At 36.9% G+C, this 25,825-nt stretch overlaps 1 protein-coding gene and 1 pseudogene across 1 annotated transcript in view; both read right to left on the reverse strand.

Annotated features, from left to right (window-relative positions):
* The window catches only part of LOC138081780 (UDP-glucuronosyltransferase 2C1-like), a 31,443-nt gene extending 24,460 nt beyond the window's left edge, over positions 1-6,983 (reverse strand). Inside the window, exon 1 of the mRNA XM_068974929.1 lies at positions 6,263-6,983. Within this exon, the coding sequence (XP_068831030.1) occupies positions 6,263-6,983 (721 nt within the window). The remainder of the gene's footprint in view (positions 1-6,262) is intronic.
* Positions 6,984-11,290: 4,307 nt separating this feature from the next.
* The window catches only part of LOC138081845 (UDP-glucuronosyltransferase 2A1-like), a 58,727-nt pseudogene continuing 44,192 nt past the window's right edge, over positions 11,291-25,825 (reverse strand).

Consider the following 25,825-nt stretch of genomic DNA (forward strand, 5'->3'; position numbering starts at 1 on the left):
CATCACCAATAAAAAGAAACTATAGCTATCTGGATTCTCACCACATGATTTTTTTAAAAAATATTTTCCTTGATATTCTAAGAGTGCTGAAGTTTTGATTAGAAAATATGAGGGATTTTTGAATTGTCAGGGAAACCTATCTGCTTAAGAGATCACAAGCAAATCTCAGTAAGTTAGGGGTCTGATTCTGGTAATGTCCAAGGTATTCAAATTCCAGTTTCAGATCTCATATAGACCTCATATTTGAGCCTTAAGTGTCAGCTATGGGTATAATTTTGTTTTCTTTCTGAAATGCTTTGCTCCTCTGCTCTTTTAATGGCGATTTTATTGACATACAATTTACCCCATACAATTCTTCCTTTTAAATACACTATGTGGTCTTTTATGCTACCTTCTTTTATTTAGCAAGTTTTCAAGATTAATTCCTAAGGTCATATGTATCAGTACTTCAAGAATTTTTATTTCTGAATAATACTTTTATACAGATATACTTCATTTTTTAATCCATTCAGTAATTGTTGAATATTTGTGTTGTTTTCATATTTGGCTCTATGAAAATGTGGTTATGAACATTAAGATATGTAGTTTGTGTGGATAAATGCATTCATTTTTCTTTGTTATAAGCCTGAGTAGAATTATGAGGTCATATCATTGATTCGCCTTCTTTTGTTATCCAAATAGCATCTTTTTTAGTTAAAATCTGCACTCTTTTGTTATTAATCTAATGTGCTTCAAGCATCTTATTGAAAGGAAGACAATATTGTACAAAAACTATAATTGATCTGAATAAAGATTGTGAGCCAATATCTCAAATTTGGAAAGCCATTTCCCAAAGTTCCAAAGCAATGCCACTTTTTGTATTATGATGTTGCATTTGTTGGGTACTGGACAATTCAAAGGTAATTTATATCTTTAGAAAAATGTATCCACATTCTATATTGCTATTTGTTAGTGATTTACTGCAGATTTTTGTTTTTAGATACTGTGAAGTTAAATGTTAACCTGCATATTTCTATTTAGGAGAAAAAATCATCTCCTAAATTATGATTTTATTGCCTTATTAGACATTGACTATTTTTGTATCTAACCTAATAGTATTATCCTAACATTCTTTTTCCTCCAAAACTGTTTATAAATAGTTCCTCAAAATATTTTGAAGCAGATGTCATTTTACTTGTTTCCTCATCAACTATTAGAACATATTCATACATAATAAAGTTAATAATTACATAAATTATATTTTAAATTTGAAAAAATATGCTTAGAATTCATTATATAATGAAGATTATAAATTGATCCTGAATGGCAGGCTATATCTAATAGTATTTTTAAATTATAAGTAAAATAAATGTTTTCCTTTTATGACTTTTTTCTTTTTTTTCAGATTATTGATATATTCCCCAAAGAATATTTCAGGTACCAAAAGCTAGGAAAGAATCAGAGACAAGAGTTATGTCCTATCACTAACTTCACACTAAAATATGTTCCTAAGCTGAGTATCAAACTGCTGGAACTAGGAGTACACAAGAATCTTAGATCCAGCTGTAGGTCAGTCACTTCTTGATCCACGGTTCAGAAAATGTCACCAGGATGAGATATCAATGACCTTTTCTCAGTTTTGCCTTTTGTACCTCGTACTTTGGACAAGTGATGGGTGCAACAGTTTCTGCCTATTTTTAGGGTCAAGTCTAGAGAAATAAACACCTGTTTCTGTCACAAAATGCCTAGAAACTGTCTCAGTGTTACATGTCTACCTGGATTAGATCGTATGCCTTGTTGAACACAACTTATTCCTGAGCAGAATACTTCATTAGAAACACTCACATTGTGTCTGAATTGTTGAATAAATGATTTCTCATAGAAATTTAAATGTGCTGAAAATAAGGAAAATGAAAAGATCTATATAAAACAAAAGATTACAATATAAAGGAAAAATTTTAAATTTAGTAATAAACTAATCATTTAGTAATGACATATTATTAGAGATATTTCTGTCCAAAATAGTAAAAAAAAAAAAAAAAGCAACTTTAAAATGTATATAAAACTAAAACTGACTCCTAAAAGCCAAAGCAACCTGCAGGCATAACATTTCTGATTTCAGGCAATATTGTAAGCTATAGTGATCACAGCCATATGGTATAGGCATAAAAACAGGCACATGAACCAGTGGAACAGAATCAAAAGCCACAAAATAAGCCCATACATATATGATCAACTAATATTTCACAAGGGAGCCAAAAATATTCAATGAGAAAAGATCATCTTTTAAATAATTCAAAAAAAAAGAAAAAGGATATTCAAATGAAAAAAAAGAAACTAGACTCCAATCTTACTCCACTACAAAATTAACTGGAAATGGATTAAAGATTTCAATGTAAGATCTGAAACCATAGAGTTCCTAGAAGAAAACATGGCAGAAACCTTTCTTGATATGAGTCTTGACAGTGATTTTTTAAACATGATACCAAAAGCATAAGCAACAAAATTAAAAATAAGCAAATGGGACTACTTCAAACTACAAAGACTATGAACAGTGAAATAAATGATCAACAAAATGGAAAGGCAACCTATAAAACTAGGGACAATATTTTCAAACCATATATCTGATACAAGATTGCCATTCAAAATGTCTAAAGAACTCATACAACTCAGTACAAAAATAAAAAACAAATAATTTAATGTAAAAATGGGCATGCGTGCATGCATGCTAAATCACTTCAGTCGTGTCCAACTCTTTGTGATCTCATGGACTGTGTAGCTCACCAGGTTTCTCTGTCCATGGGATTCTCCAGGCAAGAATACTGGAGTGGGTTGTCATGCCTTTCTCTACTAAAAATGAGCAAAGGACCTGAATAGACATTTTTCCAAAGAAGATATTCAAATGGCTAACAAGTACATAAATGGGTGCTCCCCATTGTTTATCAGGGAAATGCAAATTAAAGCCACAATGAGATATCACCTCATGCCTGTTAATATGGCTATCGTGAAAAGACAGGAGATAACTAATGCTGGAGAGGATATGGAGAGAAGGAGCCCTGGTGCATTGTTGGTAGGAATGAAAACTGGTGCAAAACTCTGGAAAACAGTATGCAGGTCCATCAAAAAATAAAATGATGAAACTACTACCACCTCCCATGTTCACTGCAGTGTTGTAGCATTGTTTACAGTAGCCAAAATATGGAAAAATTATGAATGTTTTTCAATGGGTGAATAGATAAAGAAAATATGATTATATATACCATGAAATAGTATTAAATCATGAGAAAAAAAAAAGACAACCTGTCATTTGCCTCAATATGAATGGAACTTGAGGAAATCATGGTAAGAGAAGTCAGAGAGGTAAAGACACTTAAATGTGGAATATTAAAAACACACACACACACAAAAAAAAAGGAAAATGAACTCACAGAAGCCGAGAACAGATTGTTGGTTGTCAAATGCCAGGATTGGAAAGTGGGTACAATAGGTAGGTGAAGGTGGTGAAAGGGTATAAGCTTTCACTTATAAGATAAGTAAGTCCTGGGGATATGATGTACAGCATGTTGACTATATTTAGCAATACTGTATTGTATATATGAAATGAGTTAAGGGAGTAGATCTTAAAAGTTCTCATCTCAAAATTAAAAAGTTGTAACTATGTGAGGTGATGACCATTAACTAGAGATCTTGTGGTGATCACTTCACAATATGTATAAATACAAAATTATTACATTGTATGCCTGTGATTAAAAAAAAATTAATTTGAAGCAGGGCAAAAAAAAAGTTTTTCTCTGCCATTTGAGTCACTCACTACCTTCCTCTTTAGCATATATTGCATATCTATATTCCACATTAACTAGGTCTCTTTAGAAGACACAGGAATACCAACTCATCAAACAAACAAATGGACAAAACAATTTCCTTTTGCTAGCAGGTAACTCTTTAGGAGAAAACATTTCTTCCTTAATCCTATAAAGTATCATAATGACCCACCACTTGCTTTGGCCTATGTAAGTTGCCGGCATTACTCTGATACATAAAGTTTTGATGTATAACCCTCTATCTCAAAAACTCATATAACTGTGCTTTGACTTCTAATGTGAGGACTTTTTTCAGAACTTTCTAAAAAACCGTCTCGCAAGTTATAATCTTAAAGTTGGCTCGATTGCAATTTGCAATTTTTTCTACAGATTGATAATATTTTGCTGACACCTAAAATTAATACAAAGTAACATGTCAATTATATCTTAAAAAATCTAACTGAATAATGCAAGCAGAAATGGCTGATAGGGCCCACATGAGGTCTCATTGATAAGATGGCTCATTATTTGTGGTGTAGCTATTAAACCATCAACCCGCATAACAGAGACCTGAGAGACCTTGGTTTTTCCAGAGTAGGCAGGCATAGCAGAGTAAGTGGCCCCTGTGTTAATGAGAAAGGAGATAGCTTACCTGCCACTGTAAGAGTTACCCTGGGCTCCATAGAGGTGATGAGAGTTGGGGCCTAGAGCCCTGGGTACCTTCAGACTTCAGTGGCAAGTCTGAGGCAAGTCTGAGGAGGCTAGGCAGAGTTGGGTCAGAGGACTCCTGCTCTGGACCAAGAGGGGATGTCTGGATCCCTGAAGGCGGATTTGGGCAGTCGACCTTCCAATGTCCCTTTATGCCACAGCTGGGATATGGACCTGGAGGGCGCCTTGGCTTTAGGCATGAGTGGGCCCAGTGGCCTTCTTTGCCACATTTGAAGCAGGGACCAGTTGGCTTCCTTTCTTTGTTGGTTGATGGAGGCTTGGAGCCATGTAGAGCAGTGGCTAAAAGGTGGTATTTCACTCACCCTTGTAACCGATGGATGAAATGTGGGCTGGTGTGTGGATGTCAGTCCAGCAAGGCGAGTGGAGAGTCCCGTCCCAGAGCTCATCTCAGTTTCTCAGCATGGTCCAAGGGAGGGGACCACCGGATGTGGGCTTGTGAGAGGAGCCCACCCAGGATCTTCCCTCCTGAGTTTCGGCACCGAAATATAATGCAAGTGCAGGGAAAAAGAGAGCGAGCCAGGCAGTCAGACAAGAAAAGGGAAATTTATTAGAGGGAAAAGAGAGGGTGACTGGCTCTTAAGGAGAACCAACATTCTCCCTTTCTGATGGAATCCTCATACCCCACCAAAGGAAACTTCTCTGAAGGGATGGTCACATAGCTGGAGGTCTGGAATCTGGTGGTCTCACAGCTTAGAGAAGATAGGTGCCAGTGAGATAACCAGATGTCATTTGGGCAATTTGATCAATCTCACAGATCACTGTGCTTTATTCTGTGTTTGTGAGGTTGACATAAGGAGCCATCTTATCAATGAGACCCCATGTGGGCCCTATCAATGGTTTTCTAAAAAGATCGTCTGCAAAATCCTCCTTAACACAATTACATAAACTTTATTTTTTTTAAAAAAATAAGCATATCGGTTATGCAAAAGGAAAAATGAAAGCATAAAAGGACTTGCTGAAACGGATAAAATCTTTGAGCTCAGGATCAAAGCTCAATAGCTCACTTCTAATCCAATTATGAATGGAACAGCAACAATAAGGCAACAATAAAATACATTTAAAAGTCTAGTTAGAGAAAAACATTTCTTGTTTCTTTCTCTGTTGGAAGGCAAAGAGCAGATGAAACCCATGTATGTTTATTTATTTTCCAGTTTCTTACTCATCACGTTATAAGCCTGGGAATCAGCAAACCAAGCCTTCAGAGGATGCAAACAGAAGGCCTGAGAAACAGCAGATTAATCAGAAAGAAAACGGAAGGTATAGTGCCCTATTCTAGGGGATCTTCCTGACCCAGGAATCATCAAACCCCTGTCTCTTATGTTTCCTGCATTGGCAGACAGGTTCTTTACTTCTAGCACCACCTAGGAAACCAGCATATACAAGGAGAAGTAAACAAGAAAGAAGTAGCCCAAGGTAATGGAACTTAAAGGTTATGGAACTGTCAGATTTGGGTTTTGTACATATCCTGGAAAAAAAAAATTTAGCAGCATTGAATAGGATTTATGGATAAATATAGAGAATATTTGTTCTCTGATAAATTTTTAGTACTCAATAATCTAAAAACAAAAAAGGAAAAGTTTAAGAAAAGAATACAGAAAGATAAAGAATTATTATTGTTGTTATTCAAAACAGTTAAGGAAACATGAGCTTGAGTATCACTCAAAGAAAAGCTTTTTTAAGTTTTCATACAGTCAGATAAACATTTACATTTTCCATATGAAATAAGAATATTATTACATGCAAATATCTCTTACCTAAAACCTTGCTGTAATATTCATCCCATTCTGGAAATACAAAATATGAATACATCAGCTCATTCACTGTATACGATAACCAGTTCTCCAGCCTCTGTGTAAAAGTCATTCTGTCTGTCAGTCCTGATATGGTGCCAGGAACATATGAAGAAGGCATAGGCAGCCCAGCGCACAATCTCTCAAAGACATTTCCGTAGGAAAACCGAAAGGAGTATATAAATGGAATATTGAGAAGCTCAGCCACTAATTCCCCACAGAAGCTTAAAGGGTCAGCAATACAGATATCAAACTTAGCTGCCTGAAGCCTGGTGAGCAACTCCTTGTTTGTGACAACACTGTCACAAATGCTTCTGATTGTTGCTAAAAACATTTTTAACATTTTTGTCAGTTGTACTTGCCTCTCCCACCATGAAACTTTCGGCAGTTCAAAAGAAAGTGTGTAGAGATTAGCATTGAATTCTTCCATGAAACTTTCTTTACTTATTGGAATTTGAAGAATCTCCACGTTAAAGGGAATCTGGGTATGATCAAGCAGATAACTTGTTGAAGGTACGAGGACAGTTATCTCATGCCCACCACGGTGGAGTTCATCCAGAATAACCTTTAAATTAATCCAGTGACTAAAATCCATGGGCCATACAAGTATCTTTCCGGTCCTTCCAGAGTCAAAGAACCATAGATGCAGCATGAAAAGGACATAGAAGCCTTTCACAGTCTTCATAATCAACTCTCTGAAACTAAATCTGGGCTTGAACCAAGTGTATGAAACTCAAAATCCAAACATCTTTCCTTGACTCTCCCAATCAATTTATACTAGGTAGGACTGAACTTTGATTTATGTACTTTGTATTAAAGATTAAAGCCAAATGAAACTTCCTTGATGGGAAGAAAAAAAAAAAAAGAAACAGTCTATAATGTCAATAAAATAATTAAGGGAAAAAGAGAAACACCTCAGAATGAGTTTCAAAACTTCTTTTATGAGCTTCTCTGGTGATTCATATGGTAGAGAATCTGCGTTCAATGCAGGAGACCTGGATTCAATCCCAGGGTCAGGAAGAAATAGCTACAAAAAAACAAAACAAACAAAAAACTTCAGAATGAGATTTTCAAAACTTCTTTTCATGGATATCAAACACAGGGGACATGAAGTTAGACATCAATTCATAGTAATTTCTAAATAATGTTAAGAAAGTTCATTATTTGATGAATATTCAATTAAGACTAGATTTTTTGGATCTTTTCCTCTGATTTGATTTGAATGTTCATTGAACAGAATGGTCTCTCTAATATTTCTTTTACTGATGGCAGATTCTTTATCCACTGAGCCACTGATATTTGTCTATAATTTTGTACCCACTCATATTTTGATTGTCTGGGAACTAATTATGTCTTCTCATTTAAGAAGGAATTCACTGTCTAATAAAATATTTTAGGTCACATATTTTGTCTTTCAGAACTTTGAATATACCAAACAACTCTGTCCTGGCCTGCCAAGTCTCTACTGTTGGACACTCAGCTGTGTCCAACTCTTTGCAACCCCATGGACTACAGCACACCAAGCTTCACCATCCTTCACCATCTCCCAGAGCTTGCTCAAACTCATGTCCATAGACTCGGTGATCCCATCCAACCATCTCATCCTCTGTCATCCCCTTCTCCTGTTGCCCTCAATCTTTCCCAGCATCAGGGTCTTTTCAAATGAGTCAGCTCTTCGCATCAGGTGGCCAAAGTATTGGAGTCTCAGCTTCAACATAAGTCCATCCAATGAACATACAGAATTGATTGCCTTTTGGATGAACTGGTTGGATCTCCTTGCAGTCCAAGGGACTCTCAGGAGTCTTCTATGACACCACAGTTCAAAAGCATCACTTCCAGGGCTCATCTTTCTTTATAGTCCAACTCTGACATCCACACATGACTACTGGAAAAACTATAGCCTTGACTATATGGACCTTTGTGGGCAAGGTAATATCTCTGCTTTTTAATACGCTGTCTAGGTTGGTCATAACTTTCCTTCCAGGGAGCAAGTGTCTTTTAATTTCACAGCTGCAATCACCATCTGCAGTGATTTTGGAGCTCCCCAAAATAAAGCCTGCTACTGTTTCCACTGCTTCCCCATCTATTTACCATGAAGTGATGGGACCAGATGTCATGATCGTAGTTTTCTGAATGCCGAGTTTTAAACCAACTTTTTCACTCTCCTCTATCACTTTCATCGTCTGCTTCCCTGGTGACTCAGAGGTTAAAGCTTCTGCCTGCAATACGGGAGGCCTGGGTTTGATCCCTCGGTCAGGAAGATCCCCTGAAGAAGGAAATGGTAACCCACTCCAGTATTCTTGCCTGGAGAATCCTGTGGATGAAGGAGCCAGGTGGGCTACAGTCCATGGGGTCACAAAGAGTGGGACACGACTGAAAGAGGCTCTTTAGTTCTTTGCTTTCTGCCATAAGGATGGTGTCATCTGCATATCTGCTGCTGCTGCTGCTGCTGCTAAGTCACTTCAGTCATGTTGGACTCTGTGCAACCCCAGAGACAGCAACCCACCAGGCTCCCCTGTCCCTGGGATTCTCCAGGCAAGAACACTGGAGTGGGTTGCCATTTCCTTCTCCAATGCATGAAAGTGAAAAGTGAAAGTGAAGTCTCTCAATCGTGTCCGACTCTTTGCGACCCCATGGACTGCAGCCTACCAGGCTCCTCCGTCCATGGGATTTTCCAGTCAAGAGTACTGGAGTGGGTTGCCATTGCCTTCTCTGCTGCATATCTGAGGTTATTGATATTTCTTCCAGCAATTTTGATTCCAGCTTGAGCTTCTTAAAACCCAGCGTTTCTCACGATGTACTCTGCATATAAGTTAAATAAGCAGGTTGACAATATACAGCCTTGATGTACTCCTTTTCTATTTGGAACCAGTCTGTTATTCCATGTCCAGTTCTAACTGTTGCTTCCTGATCTGCATACAGGTTTCTCAAGAGGCAGGTCAGGTGGTCTGGTATTCCCATCTCTTGAAGAATTGTCCACAGTTTATTGTGATCCACACAGTCAAAGGCTTTGGCATAGTCAATAAAGCAGAAATAAATGTTTTTCTGGAACTTTCTTGCTTTTCTGATAATCCAGCAGATGTTGGCAATTTGATCTCTGGTTCCTCTGCCTTTCTAAAACCAGCTTGAACATCTGGAAGTTCACAGGTCATATATTGTTGAAATCGGGCTTTGAAAATTTTAAGCACTACTTTACTAGTGTGTGAGCTGAGTGCAATTGTGTGGTAGTTTGAGCATTCTTTGGCATTGCCTTTCTTTGGGATTGGAATGAAAACTGACCTTTTCCAGTCCTGTGGCCACTGATGAGTTTTCCAAATGTGCTGGCATATTGAGTACAACACTTTCACAGCATCATCTTTTAGAATTTGAAATAGCTCAGCTGGAATTCTTTCACCTCCACTAATTCTGTTCGTAGTAATGTTTCCTGAGGCCCATTTGACCTCTTATTCCAGAATGCCTATCTCTAGGTGAGTGATCACACCATTGTGTTATCTGGGTCATGAAGATCTTTTTTGTATTGTTTCTATGTATTCTTGCCACCTCTTCTTAATCTCTTCTGCTTCTGTTAGGTCCATACCATTTCTGTCCTTTATTGTGCCCATCTTTGCATGAAATGTTCTCTTGGTGATGTAATGAAAGTGAAAGTGAAGTCGCTCAGTCGTGTCCGACTCTTTGCGACCCCATGGACTGTAGCCCACCAGGCAAGAATACTGGAGTGGGTCACCATTTCCTTCTCCAGGGAATCTTCCCGACCCAAGGATCGAACCAAGGTCTCCTGCAATGCAGGCAGACGCTTTAACCTCTAGGGGTCCAAATTTCATTTTCCTCCATATGATTATCCAGTTTCCTCAGTACTATTCATAGAAGAGATGACCATTTTCCTATTGTTTTTGGGGGTTTTGTCAAATATTATTCAATTTTATAGGTGAAGGTTTATAATCCTATTCACTCATCTATGTGTTTTTTATGATAATACCATATTTTTAAAATGTCTATAGTTTTGTAATAGAGTTTAAAATAAGAGGTGGCATGCTTCCAGCTTCATTCTTATTTCTCAGGATTCCTGTGGCTATTTCAGTTCTTTGTGTCTTCATAAATATTTAGGACTTTTTTTTTTTTTTTTTTCCATTTCTGTGCCCCAGAAGGCTTTAAAAGCTGGTCATTCAACTCACTCTTCCCAGCTAGGTTCCTAGAGGAACTCTTTCTAGCTGTGAGGTTCTCTCTTGGAGCTAAGCAATGCTGACTTGAGAATATGATGATGCAGCCAGGAGCAAGCTGTCTTCTTCATTCCAAACTGTGTGACTATTCTCAGGTTTGTTTGTTTGTTTTTGTTCCACAGTGTTGCTGAAATATCATAAGTGGACTTCAGATCTCTCAAAGATGTTTTTGTTCATGGATAGCGACTAATTGTTGACCTTAGGGAGTAGTGAGGCTGGGTTATTCTATGTTTCCATTTGTATCTCTCCATTTTACTTCATGAACTTTCTCTTCCTTTAATTTAAATATGTCAATATAGAATATTTTAAATAATTATTAAGTAGCATTGTTCCATTTTTATAATTATTTCTTTTTTCTTTTCTATTTATAAACTAGCACAAAAATATCTAAATTAATATTTCTATACTGGTAATTGGTTATAACTACATGAGGTGAGTTAAGTAACTTTTTTTCATTTTTATTTTTCTATATTTTTGTCATATTACCTAAATTCTTTACAGTGGTAATATCTTTTAAAAAATAAATATTAATGATGAAAAAATGTCTTTTTAAAAATAGCTTAGTTTCTTTAAATAAATTTCTTTGAGGTTGGAATCTAATATCCAGTAACAGTAGTGAATCTAAATGCTTTCATAGAAGTTGAGACATACAAGACAATTCCATTTGATTTTAGCTATGTCCTGGAGATTATGTAAAAGTACTAAATTTAATTGAATGAAATGAATTACTCCTTTTAAAATACTGATGCTTCTCAGAAAAGCATACATCCTATACTCACATAAGGTTGTTAATAACTTCATTCAAAGCATTAAGCAGATCAGAACTCATCATTCTACCCAAGTCTAATTCAACAGTTGTCCCTTTGGCTTTTACTCAAGCAACATTATCAAGCTGATCACCCAACAAGGGAATTCCCACCATAGGGACCTATGGTAAACAGTTTCATAGATCCCATTGGTTCCACAGTGAGTGATAAAAGCTCTGGTTTTGGAATGGCCTAAAAATATATATATATATATATATATATATATATATGCAAGTGTTTAAATGGTAATAGCCCCACAAACAGAAAATCATGGCACCCGTATAAATCATTAATTCAATTAAGTAACATCTTTAATATAACTCTGTGCCATGAGGCAATATATAAATCCCTATAAGCTCCAAAGAAGGCAGTAATTGATTGGCTAAGCATCATTTAGTAATTCCAGTACTTAAGTAATTCCACTAACCTCTGAAAGTTTTGTGAAGAGTTAAATGTGGAGAGTACTTGCCACTGGACAGGTTGTTGGGGTGAGGATACTTTAATAAACAGGAATGGAGGAATTTAAGTAAACAAATGCTTGTGTGAATGGGAAATTGAAGGTGAGATATGCAGGGTTTCAATGAGAGAATGTTGGCATCACAGGCTAGAAAGAGCAACTAGTGAAAGTTCATGAAATATATGTTTAAGAAAACAGGATTTTGTATTTGAATTTATAGCAATCTGGTCACTAGGTCATGTCCAACTCTGTGACCCCATGGACTATACAATGCATGGAATTCTCCAGGGCAGAATACTGGAGTGGGTAGCCATGCCCTCCTTCAGGGAATCTTCCCCACCCAGGGACTGAACCCAGTCTCCCACATTGTAAGTAGGTCCTTTACCAACTGAGCCACCAGGGAAGCCCATAGGAATCTGGAAGCATTTATAATATCATAGATAACAAAATGGTGTTTCACATTTTTTTTCCAGATACTTACTGTGGGGAGAGTGCAGAGAGGTGGGAGAGAATGGATACAGACAGTCAAAGAGTGCTGCAGTATTCTGTACAAAAGTTAATGAGAACCTGATTTAAACATATTGTCCTTTACCCTGATGCTGAAGTGGGAGAGTTTGCATCATAAATGGGAAAATTATAAATTTCATATTTATGTTAAAGCTTGATAAAGATTCTGTCCTTGACCAAAGTTTAGTCAGGCTCTTCTGAACTCTCTTCTCAACCAAGTCCTGATTTGGAAGCTTGATTGTTCATCCCTGCATTACTCAATTTTAGCAAACATCCTACTGAGTCAGTTTAGCTAGACTTCCCCAACCTTGATGTTTGATCACCTTTTTCGCTGTTGATTCATTCTTACCATCTTCCACCCTGGCCTGCATTAAGCATGCATCTGATTAGGTTGGTTTTTGCCAGAGTCCCCTTCTCTGTGTCAGTCATTCAGTCAATCAGTACAACTCTTTGCAACCCCTTGGACTATTGCCCCATCAAGCTCCTGTGTCCATGGAATTCTCCAGGCAAGAACTGGAGTGGGTTTCCATTCCCTTCTCCAGGGGATCTTCCCAACCCAAGGATTGAACCCAGGTCTCCTACATTACAGGCAGATTCTTTACCATATAAGCCACCAGGGAAGGGAGTAAACTTTGAGCAAACTCCAAGAGATGATGAAAGACATCATGGTCAAGAAAGCCTGGCATGCTGCCGTCCATGTGGTCACAAAGAGTCAGACACGACTGAGAAACTGAATAACCCATATTTCTGATGTTTCCTCTCAGGAATTTTCTATCTGGTGACTCCCCACTCTGCACTTTAACCACTTTTCCATTTTGTACTCAGTTGAATCCAATCTCTTCGACTTACTGTAGTAGTAACTATATTTATCATAATGGTCTTGAATAAAGTGTGCCTTACAGTCTTAGCAAGTGTCGTGAATATTTTTTTCTCTAGAAGAAATGTGAACAAGACCAAAAAATTTTTTTTGCTTATTTTGAATGCAAATTTGTTGAATTTATTTGTTATTGAGTAATTGTTCACATTATCCCTCATTCAGTTCTATTTAATATTCTTTTCTTTGGTCTTACCAAGAAGATCATTTTGTAGAAACCATTCATACAGCTGGGTATTGGCTCCTAATATTTCTGATTTCTTTCCTGTGTATCTCCACAGAACCTGTTAAGACAAATGTCTTTGCACTATTAGAAGATTTTTAGGTTTTTCATATCCTATCAGAGGAAGCCAACTAACCTAGAATTAACTTGGTTCAATAACTCCAAGTAATACACAAGCAAACTGAGGCCCTATGTAAGCAATTAATGTTTTTAAATATTGACTTTGTAGACATATTTTCAAGTGCTTGCAAAAATCTTAATCATTAGGCTGTCATCATCAGATTAATTCTCATTTAGGAGATAAAGAATAAAAAGGTAATCTGTACCAGAGGGAGATCTGTACCTTTATCAGGCTTTTGTATCAGGGTGAATCTGATCTCATGAAATTATTTAGTACATGTTTCTCTTAAATTTTTTTGAAGATTTGAAAAGGATTAGTTTAATTATTTAATTTTTTAATAGTTTAATAGAATTTACCAGTTACATTATCTCTCTAGGATTTGTCCTTTTTGGGAGACTTTTGCTTATTTATTTAATCTCTTAATTTGACATAAATCTGTTGAAATAATTGACTTTTTACTCAGACTCACAGATACAGAGAGCTAGTGATTGTCAGCGAGATAGAGGGTAGGAGTGATATATGAGTAGGGGGAAGGGGGAGGCACAAACTGTTGTGTAAAAGACAGACTCAAAAATCTCTTGTTCAACACAGGGAATATAGCCAATATTTTGTAATAACTGTAAGTTGAAAGAAACCTTTAAATTTGGACAAATTTTTCAAAAGTTAATTTGAGGATTCTTGAGTTGGTAGACATGTAATTACATAATTATGATGCAACCATTTTGTTTGATTTCTACCAGTATAGAAAAAACACATTTAGTAATAATAAATATAATACTGGTATCTAACACTATTATGTAGATGGATGATCAAAGCAATTCAATAGTTGCTATACAAATAAATTATTATAAATAAGCAAAAAGCTTAAGTAAGGTGAGTTTTTCAAGGTATTTATCCATAGCCTCTAGCTTGTCTAATTTTGTTGTACAATTTTTATAATAGCCTTTTTTCTCTTCTAGTTGTATTGATCTATTGCTGACATACATGCATGCTAAGTCACTGAGTCGTGTCCAACTCTTTGTGACGCTATGAACTATAACCCACCAGGCTCCTCTGTGCATGGGATTCTCCAGGCAAGAATACTGGAGGGGAGCCATTCCCTTCTCCAGAGGATCTTTCTGACCCAGGGATCGAATCCACATCTCTTATGTCTCCCACATTGCAGGCAGATTCTTTACTAGCTGAGCTACCTGGGAAGCGACATCTGTCATGTTATATAGGTACAAATTTGCAGAAATATTTTTTTTTTTCCCCTTGAGATGAGAACTCACTCTCCTAACAATTTCTGTGTATAACATACAGCAGTGTTCATTAAACTTATGATGTATATTGCATCTTTGGTATTTATTTGGTTTGGGAGTTTGAACCTTTTAGACACCTTCTCCCAGTTGGCCCTTCCCCAATCTTCTGCCTCTGAGCCCCAAAAATCTGATCTATTGTTCTCTGAGTTTGTTTAATTCTTGTTTTGAAGTATGATAGCTCAGTTGGTAAAGAATCTGCCTGCAATGCAGGAGACCCTGGTTCGATTCCTGGGTCTGGAAGATTGGAAGATACCCTAAGAAGGGATAGGCTACCCACTCCATTATTCTTGGGCTTCACCTGTGGCTCAGCTGGTAAAGAATTTGCCTGCAATGCAAGAGACCTGCGTTCACTCCTTGGGTTGAGAAGATCCCCTGGAAAAGGGAAAGGCTACTCATTCTAGTATTCTGGCCTAAAGTTGAACACGACTGAGTGCCTTTCACTTTCACTTTCTTTCACAGCAGTGTTTCTGGTAGACAACATAGTGATTTGGGTTCTCTATATATTTCAAAATGATCACAACAGGAAACCTAATTACAATATATAACAATATTACATAGTTACTGTGTATACTCCCCTCACTCTGCTTGGCAAAAATATACGTATATATGTAAAAGATATGATTATTTTAAGTTCATGATCTTTTAAGTTCAAATTCTTGCGTTTTTACTCCCCTACCACACTTACTGTTTTTGAAATTGCATTTTAAATCTTACTGTTTTCTGTATCCCTTAACTACTTATCGAAGTATATATGATTGTACTACTTTTGTGTTTTAACTTTCCTTCTAGCTTTATGCTGACTGATTTACTAGCACTATGGTATATTTCTCTTCACCATGAGATGTTTCCTTTTGTAATTTTCATGATTCTAGATGCGGTCTTTTCTTTCTCACTTAGAGAAGCCCCATTAACATTTCTTGTACACCTGGTTTGGTGGTACTTAATTCTCTAAGGTCCATCTAGTCAAGGCTATGGTTTCTCCTGTGGTCATGTATGGATGTGAGAGTTGGACTGTGAAGAAGGTTGAGCGCCGAAGAACTGATGCTTTTGAACTGTGGTGTTGGAGAAGACTCTTGAGAGTCCCTTGGACTGCAAGGAGATCCAACCAGTCCATCCTGAAAGAGATCAGCCCTGGGATTTCTTTGGAAGGACTGATGTTGAAGCTGAAACTCCAGTACTTTGGCCACCTCATGCAAAGAGTTGACTCATTGGAAAAGACTCTGATGCTGGGAGGGATTGGGAGCAGGAGGAGAAGGGGACGACAGAAGATGAGATGGCTGGATGGCATCACTGACTCGATGGACGTGAGTCTGAGTGAACTCCGGGAGTTGGTGATGGACAGGGAGGCCTGGTGTGCTGCGATTCATGGGGTCACAAAGAGTCAGACATGACTGAGCGACTGAACTGAACAGAATTCTTTTAACTGAATTCAGTTAAATTATGAATAGAATAATTATTATGAGCATTCATAGCTTAAAATTACATGTAATTCTTTATTTTAAGTAAGGGTAAGGGAAAATAGGTCTCCAGTTGTTTAAGAACATCACTTAGTTATAACATAAAAAGGTATCAATAAGACTTTTAATTTGTCAGAACATTGTAGAGTGAACTGCAGAACTCTTTACTGTATAATTAAAGTTTTCAATTGTTTATATACAAGTAGAGCTATTTAGGCATATTCTAATAGTCTAAATTGTCAGTTTCAGGCTCAAACAGGGCCTGGTTCAAATTCATTAATACATGTGTTTGGGAACACATGTATTCCCTTTTAATTAATGAATTTGAACCAGGCCCTGTTTGAGCCTGAAACTGACAATTTAGACTATTAGAATATGCCTAAATAGCTCTACTTGTTACACATGTAAGAATTAAAGATTTTAAAATTAAAATTAAAAAAAAAAAGGGGGAATACAGTCCCAAGGTATTCTGTGAGCCAAAATTATATTTTAAAATATCTATTCCTTAATTATCCATGATGACAGTTGTAACTTGTGTATAGGTCTCACATTTGAAAAAACAAATAGGAACAACAAAACAATGTTAAATTACACAGAAGCCTTAAAACCTAGGCACAAAGCTTACTGATTAACAGTAGTGAATGATAAGTTTCATTCATTATTTAAAGAAACCTCTGCAATATGCTTCTTATTTGTAATGCCAAGTTTAAATTAGGATACAAATTAAATATCCTGTTTTAACATTTAATACTTTTTTTTTTTTTATAGTTTAGTTAAATTGACATTGTATGTATGTGCTTAGTCTTTCAGTGGTTTCTGACTCTTTGTGACCTCATGGACTATAGCCCACAAGGCTCCTCTGTTCATGGGAATTCTCCAGGCAAGAATACCTGAGTAGGTTGTCATGCCCTCCCCCAGGGATCGAATCCAGGTATCCCACTTTGTAGGCAGATTCTTTACCACCTGAGCCACCAGGGACAATGCAAAAAACTTTTCCTACATTTTAAGCTCAGTTTTAAGGAGAGCTTCATGGATGTTAAAATAACCGCCCCTCAGAAAATAAGATTATCTGACCTTTTGTGGAGTCTGGGCAAGGGTTGATGCAATCATATTAGACTTTTTTCTGTGAGGTTTTGGACCACCCAGAGTAAACATCATGACTCCATCTTTTCCAGAGTTGTGCACAAACTCTTGTAACTCCTAGAAACTAGCCCATGAAATATCAAAGTTTATGTTATAAGAATGAGTCACACACTTTTCACAATGTGTCTGAATTATTAGAATAACCATTTAGGAGTATAAAATATGACCTGAAATCATTGGTTTTTAGGAAAATTCAGTTCAGCTCAGTCATTCAGTCGTGTCTGACTCTTTGTGACCCCGTGAATCGCAGCACACCAGGCCTCCCTGTCCATCACCAACTACTGGAGTTCACTCAAACTCGCGTCCATCAAGTCAGTGATGCCATCCAGCCATCTCATCCTCTGTCATCCCCTTCTCCTCCTGCTCCCAATTCCTCCCAGCATCAGAGTCTTTTCTGATGAGTCAACTCTTCACATGAGGTGGCCAAAGTAGTGGAGCTTCAGCTTTAGCATCATTCCTTCCAAAGAAATCCCAGGGCTGATCACTTTCAGAATGGACTGGTTGGATCTCCTTGCAGTCCAAGGGACTCTCAAGAGTCTTCTCTTTCAAATGCATCAATTCTTCGGCGCTCAGCCTTCTTCACAGTCCAACTCTCACATCCATACATGACCACTAGAAAAACCATAACCTTGACTAGACGGACCTTTGTTGGAAAGTAATGTCTCTGATTTTGAATATGCTATCATTTAAGTTAGATATATTATAATCTTCAGAGATATGTATATATTTGCAGATGAGAAAGCTATCTCAGAAAAGTTGAGTAATTTGTCCAAGGCTACAGAGCAGTAATTGGCAGAGGCAAATTTCTAAGTTAAGCTTGTTTTTTGTAAAGCCAATGAGTATATTCAGTACACATTATTCCATTCTGACACTCTCTCCACAATGCTCTGAATGAAGAACTTTTGATTTCTGCTTTAAGTTAAATAGTTCTGGTGCTGCACTTTGTTAGACTTTGGATGTTAATAAGATTATCTTTCTTTCATTTTTCAGTTTAGTCACAGTCAGTATAATGGCATACTTTTGAGGTATTTACAGTTTTTCTGTTGTCTATGTTTCAATTGAGTCTACATTATTTATACTTTTCTCTTTGTGTGAGCTACCACAAACACAGTTAGAAACAAAGTAGCCATATAATTACTACAGAGCTTACAATTGTATTCATTCATGCTAGCAAGGTTATGCTCAAAGTCCTTCAAGCTAGGCTTCAGCAATAAGTGAACTGAGAACCTCCAGATGTACCAGTTGGCTTTTGAAGAGGCAGAGAAACGAGAGATCAAATTGCCAACATTCCTTGGATCCTAGAGACAGCCAGGGAGTTCCTGAAAACTTCTACTCCTGCTTCATTGACTATGTTAAAACCTTTAACTGTGTGGATGACAACAAAATGTGGAAAATTCTTAAAGAAATGGGAATAACAGACCACCTTATCTGTCTCCTGAGAAACCTGTATGAGGGTCAAGAAGCAACAGTTAGAAACAGTTATGGAACTGACTGGTTCCAAATTGGGAAAGGAGCATGACAAGGCTGCTTATTGTCACCTGTCTATTTAATTTCTATACCGAGTACATTATGTGAAATGCCAGCCTGAATGAATAACAAACCAGAATCAAGATTGTTGGGAGAAATACCAACAATCTCAGATATGAAGATGAAGCCCTGATACTTTAGCACCAGATGGGTAGAGCCAACTTACTGGAAAAGACTCTGATGCTGGGAAAGATTGGAAACTAAAGGAGAAAGGGAAGCAAAGAATGAGTTGGTTAAATAGCATTACTGACTCAATGGACATGAATCTGAGGAAACTCTGGGAGATAGTGGAGGACAGAGGAGCTGGGCATGCTGCAGTCTATGGGGTTGCAAAGAATCAAACACGACTTAGTGACTGAACAACAATAGGAGCCACTCTACTGAAAGAAAGTGAAGATGAACTAAAGAGCCTCTTGATGAGGGTGACCAAGCAGACTGGAAAAGGTAGTTTGAAACTCAACATTCAAACAACTAAGATCATGGCATCCAGTCCCAACACTTCATGGCAAATAAAAAGGGGGAAAAAATAGAAGCAGTGACAGACTATTTTCTTGGGCTCCAAAAATCCCTGAGGATGGTGACTGCAGCCAAGAAATTAAAAGATGTGTGCTCACTGGAAGGAAAACTATGATAAACCTAGATAGCGTATTAAAAACCAAAGACATCACTTTGCTGACAAAGGTCCTTATACTCAAAGCTATGGGTTTTCCACTAGATATATATTAATATAAGAGTTGGACCATAAAGAAGGATAGTTTAGTCACTAAGTCATGTCCAGTTCTTGCGACCCCATGGACTGTAGCCTGTCCATGGGATTCTCCAGGCAAGAATTTCCTTCTCCATGGGACTTCCTGACCCAGGAATCAAACCCGGGTCTCCTGCATTGCAGGCAGATTCTTTACCAACTGAGCTATGAGGGAACCTCAAATAAGAATGAGCACTGAAGCACTGATGCTTTTGGACTGTCATGTTGGAGAAGACTTGAGAGTCTCTTGGACTGCAAGGACATCAAAACAATCAATCCTAAAGGTAATCAGTCCTGAAAGTTCATTGGAAGGAGTGATGCTGAAGCTGAAGCTCCAATACTTTGGCCACCTGATGGAAAGAACTGATTCACTGGAAAAGAGCCTGATGCTTGGAAAGATCGAAGGAGCAGGGGCTGGAAGAGGATGCGTTTGTAAATAGCATCATCAACTCAATGGACAGCAATTCGAGAATACCCTGGGAAATAGTTTGAGGAGCTTGGCATGGTACATTCCACAGGGTTGCAAAGAGATTGACAGGACTTAGCAACTGAACAATAACAAGTCGACAGAGTAGCAACATTGGGACACATCCTGTTGACATCACAAAGGATAAGAGATCTCTGGAGTATCTAGCGAGCTAAGTCGCTTCAGTCATGTCTGATTCTTTGCGACCCTATGGACTGTAGCCTGCCATGGGATTCTCCAGGCAAGAACATTGGACTTTGCGACACTATGGACTGTAGCCTGCCATGGGATTCTCCACGCAAGAACAACTGGAGTGGGTTGCCATACCCTCCTCCAGGAGATCTTCCCAACCCAGGAATCGAACCCAAGTCTCCTGTAGCTCCTGCATTGTTGGCAGATTCTTTACCACTGAGCCACCTGGGAAGCCCCTGCAGTATCTGGACCTAACAATTATGTGTTGGACCTGGAAGTGATACATGCCACTTCAGCTCATTTTCATTGGTCAGAGAGTTTTGCACAATTGTACTAAACTCAAGGACTAGGGGCATTATTGTTGTCAAATATCTGGCATATTTGTTGAGCATCACAAATGATTACCACAATAATGAATTAAATACTTCTGGTAGCATAACAATCTAAGGTGGATAATTCCCATTAATTCCTGTGCCCAGGTTTTCAGTTTGAGTGTTAAATACTAAAATAATAAACTGGAAATCATTCCAGGAAGTAAGTACTCAGAGAAGTAAAAAGAAGCATGGTTAATTACCTTAGGCAGGGGCTTTGCAGACTTGTACTGCAGTCCTCCAACAAATTCAATGTTAGGTTAAGTAAGGGTATGGAAATTCAAAATTCTGTTCAGATCAACATTTCAGCTTTTTCCCATAATCTCACATAATGTGGTAGGTTTTCCTGAACAAAAATGAAAGATGATAAAGGGAAAACAATCTGATACATGTATTGAAAGAACCTATATTAGTCTTAGGCAACCCATGAAAAATCAATAGTTCTTCTCCCACCAAGAGTACACAACACTGAGATTATGAAGAAACAAACGCTGATTTAAGGATGGAACAAACCAAAAGCCTACTGCTTTCTCTCTGTTTGAGCTAAACCCGAGCCCCACTCCATGCTCAGAATCAGCACTTGCTTCTAGCAATGAATAAGAAACTCAGCCAGTGATCCTCAGCCCTCTATGATAGAGTCTCCTTCTCTTCTGGAATTCCATTTTATCTCATCCTCCTCACTTCAAAAGCCCTTGATATCTTTTTTTTTTTTATTTTTTATTTTTTTAATTTTAAAATCTTTAATTCTTACATGTGTTCCCAAACATGAACCCCCCTCCCACCTCCCTTCCCATAACATCTCTGTGGGTCATCCCCATGCACCAGCCCCAAGCATGCTGTATCCTGCATAGACTGGCGATTCAATTCTTACATGATAGTATACATGATAGAATGCCGTTCTCCAAAATCATCCCACCCTCTCCCTCTCCCTCTGAGTCCAAAAGTCCGTTATACACAGCTGTGTCTTTTTTCCTGTCTTGCATACAGGGTCGTCATTGCCGTCTTTCTAAATTCCATATATATGTGTTAGTATACTGTATTGGTGTTTTTCTTTCTGGCTTACTTCACTCTGTATAATCGGCTCCAGTTTCATCCATCTCATCAGAACTGATTCAAATGAATTCTTTTTAATGGCTGAGTAATGCTCCATTGTGTACATGTACCACAGCTTTCTTATCCATTCATCTGCTGATGGACATCTAGGTTGTTTCCATGTCTTGGCTATTATAAACAGTGCTGCGATGAACATTGGGGTACATGTGTCTCTTTCAATTCTGGTTTCCTCGGTGTGTATGCCCAGCAGTGGGATTGCTGGGTCATAAGGGAGTTCTATTTGCAATTTTTTTTAAGGAATCTCCACACTGTTCTCCATAGTGGCTGGACTAGTTTGCATTCCCACCAACAGTGTAGGAGGGTTCCCTTTTCTCCACACCCTCTCCAGCATTTATTGCTTGCAGATTTTTGGATCGCAGCCATTCTGACTGGTGTGAAGTGGTACCTCATTGTGGTTTTGATTTGCATTTCTCTGATAATGAGTGATGTTGAGCATCTTTTCATGTGTTTGTTAGCCATCCGTACGTCTTCTTTGGAGAAATGTCTATTTAGTTCTTTGGCCCATTTTTTGATTGGGTAGTTTATTTTTCTGGAATTGAGCTACATAAGTTGCTTTGATATCTTTAATAATGACTTTTGTAATTGACTCATTTTTTTTTTTCTTTCTTTCCTGGTGTTTGGGAGTGTGCTGCCACAACTAATTACATGCTATCCAGAGAGGAAATCTTACAATAAAAATTTTAAAGTGATTCTTTCATTTTATACAAAATGAAAGTTTCTGTTTCCTAAGGCTTTGTCCCCTTTTGTGAAAATAGAGCATTGCATCATAATCTGGCAGCTAAATATTTGCTCTTTTGACATATTTGCTAACAGTACAAAAGAGTTCACTTCCAAACAAAGTGGAAAGCAAGTGAATATTTACAGAATAAGAATGCAAGTAAGTGACTCTGAATTAAATCACTTTCCTTAGTTTGCAGCCTGAGCTTCATTTCTGAATTCTGTATAACTACTGTGGTGTAAGGAACCTTACTCAGAGTTGGTGCCTTTTTGAAATATGCATTCTGTATCACTGAGAGGAGGAAACCGTAGCTCTCTGGTTTCTCACCATAAGGCTTTTTGAATATTTTCCTTGGTGTTCCAAGTGTGCTAAAGTTTTAATTAGAAAATGTGAGGATTTTGATCTGTCAAGAAAATCTATGTACATAAGAGATCACAAGCAAAACTCTGTAGTTTAGTGGTTTGATTCTGGTAACGTCAAAAATCAAAACCCAATTTCAGACTCAGTATATATTGCATTTTGGAGCCTTATTGGTGTCAGCCAAGGGTATAATTTATTCTCTTTGTGAAATGATTTATTCCCATGCCCTTAAGCCTATGAAGGTTTTATTAGGATAGAATTGAAATATCATGTAATTATTCCTTTTATCTAAACATCTATATAGCTTTTGGTATATTTATAACACCGTGAAACCATCACCATCGTTACATTTTAGAAAATTTCATTACTCCCCAAAGAAATCCTGTATCCATTGATGGCCATTCCCCATTTCTTCCTCTTCTCAGCCCCTGACAACCACTATTCTACTTTCTCTCTCTCTTTTCCTATTTCAGAAAACCCTTCTTTCACTTAATATAAATGAAAGCATACACTATGTGATCTTTTGTGCCACTTTCACTTAGCACAACATTTTCAAGGTTCATAGTGTGGCCAAATGTATCAATATTTCATTACTTTTTGTTCCTGAATACTATTTTTGCAAGGATATTGTACATTTTTTTTTCATCCACTCATCAGTTGATAAAGATTTGGGTTGTTTTCTTATTTGGCTACTAAGAATAAGGCAGCTATGAGCATTCATGTATGTGTTTTGTGTGGGAAAATGGGTTCATTTTTCTTGGTTATAGACCTATGAGTAGAATTGTGGGATCATGTCATTGATTTGCTTTATTTCATGTTAGGATACTTTTTGGTTGTTGTTGTTAAATCTCTGCTGCTGCTACTGCTAAGTCGCATCAGTCGTGTCAGACTCTGTGCGACCCCATAGACGGCAGCCCAGCAGGCTCCTCTGTCCCTGGGATTCTCCTTAGTAATCCACTGTGCTTCAAACATCTTATTGAAATGAAGACAATATAGTAGGAAAACTAAAAACTATATCAATTATTGATATAATTGATCTGGATAAAGAAATTGTGAGAAAAATATTTCAAATTTGGAAATGTATTTCCCCATTTCCAAAAGTACATACCACTTTTGAGACTATGCTAGGGCATTTGTTGAAGAATGAATGATTGAAAGATATTTTACATTTATAGAAAAGTGCACCTATGTTTTATTTTGTATTTATTGTTGATTTCATGCAGATTTTTGTGTTTAGACACTGTGAAGTTAAATGTTAACTTGTATATTTCTGTCTGGTAAAAAAAAAATCATCCCTTAGATTATGATTTATTGCCCTATTAGACATCAACTATTTTTGTGTATACCCTAATAATATTATCTTTCACTCTTTTTTCCCCAAGGTGTTTATAGTTCCTCAAAATATTTTTTGAACCAGATGTTATCCTACTTGTTTCTTCCTCAATTATTAGAACATATTGGTACATATTTTAATAAGTACACAAATTAAAATTTATATCTTTAAATTTTAAAGATATACTTGGAATACATTATATAATGAAGATTCTAAACTGATCCTGAATGACAATCTATATCTAATAGTATTTTTTAATTTAAGAGAGTAAAATAAATGTTTTTCTTCTATTTTACAAGACTGTATTCTTCTTTCTCACATTAATGATATATTTCTCAAAGAATATTTTAGGGGAGAATAGAAAGAGCTAGGAAAGAGAATAGATAAGAATCAGAATCTTATCTCATTAGAATAGATAAGAATCAGAATCTTATCTCATTATTAATGCTTCACTATAAAAGAGGTTCCAAAACTGAGTACCAAACTGCTGGAACCAGAAGTAAACAACTTAGATCCAGGTATAGGTCAGTCACTGGTTGGTCCATGACTCAGAAAATGTCACTAGGATAAGATTTTAAGTTATCTGTTTTCAGTTTTGCCTCTTGTATCGTGGACTCTAAACATGAGTGAGCAATATATGCAGCAGTTTTCCCCTACATTTTTTAGGGTAAAGACTAGAGAAACAACACCTATTTCTGTCACAAAATTTCAGGAAACTGTCTCAATGCAACAAGTCAACCTTGATTAGGTCATATGCCTTTTGAACTTATTTCATATTTCTTGACAGCATACTTCGTTAAAAGCTTTCATGTTGTTTGTGAGTCTTTGAAGAAATAATTCCTTACAGGAAATTTAGAACAGATACTCAAAAAAAATGGGAAAGGAAAATGGCTATAAAATAAGATGTTGCAACTATCAGGTGCTGATAGTTTAATTTTTGAGAAATAGGTTGTTGTTGTTTTTTAGTAATGATACATTATTAGAGATACTTTTGTCAAAAATATCAATAAATAAAACAATGTTGAAATTCATATGAAATTGAAAAAGACCCCAATAGACTAAGCAATCCTGAGAAAAAAAGGATAACCCACAGGCATCACACTTTCTTGTTTCAAGTAATGGTATAAAACTATACTAATCAAGGTCATATGGTACAGGTATAAAAACAGACACATGAACCAACAGAACACAATCAGAATCCCAGAAATAAACTCATGTATATATATATGGTCAACTAATATTTCACAATGGAGCCAAAAATACTCAATGGGAAAAGATAGTCTTCTAAATAATTCTTCCTGAAGAAATGAATATTCTCATCCAAAAGAATAAAAACAGACCCCAATCTTATTCCACTACAAAAATTAACTAGGAATGGATTAAAGACTTTGATGTATGACCTGAAACCATAAATTTCCTAGAAGAAAATATGGTAGAAATTTTCTTAATACAGATCCTGGCAATGATTTTTTTTTAAATTAACACCATAAGCATAAATAATAAAATTAAAAATAAACAGGTGGGACTAATTCAGACAAAAAAGACTATGCATAGAAAAAGAAATGATCTGCAAACTGAGAAGGCAACTCATAGATG

Source organism: Capricornis sumatraensis, chromosome 7 (genome assembly GCF_032405125.1).
Source record: "Capricornis sumatraensis isolate serow.1 chromosome 7, serow.2, whole genome shotgun sequence".
Taxonomy (NCBI): domain Eukaryota; kingdom Metazoa; phylum Chordata; class Mammalia; order Artiodactyla; family Bovidae; genus Capricornis; species Capricornis sumatraensis.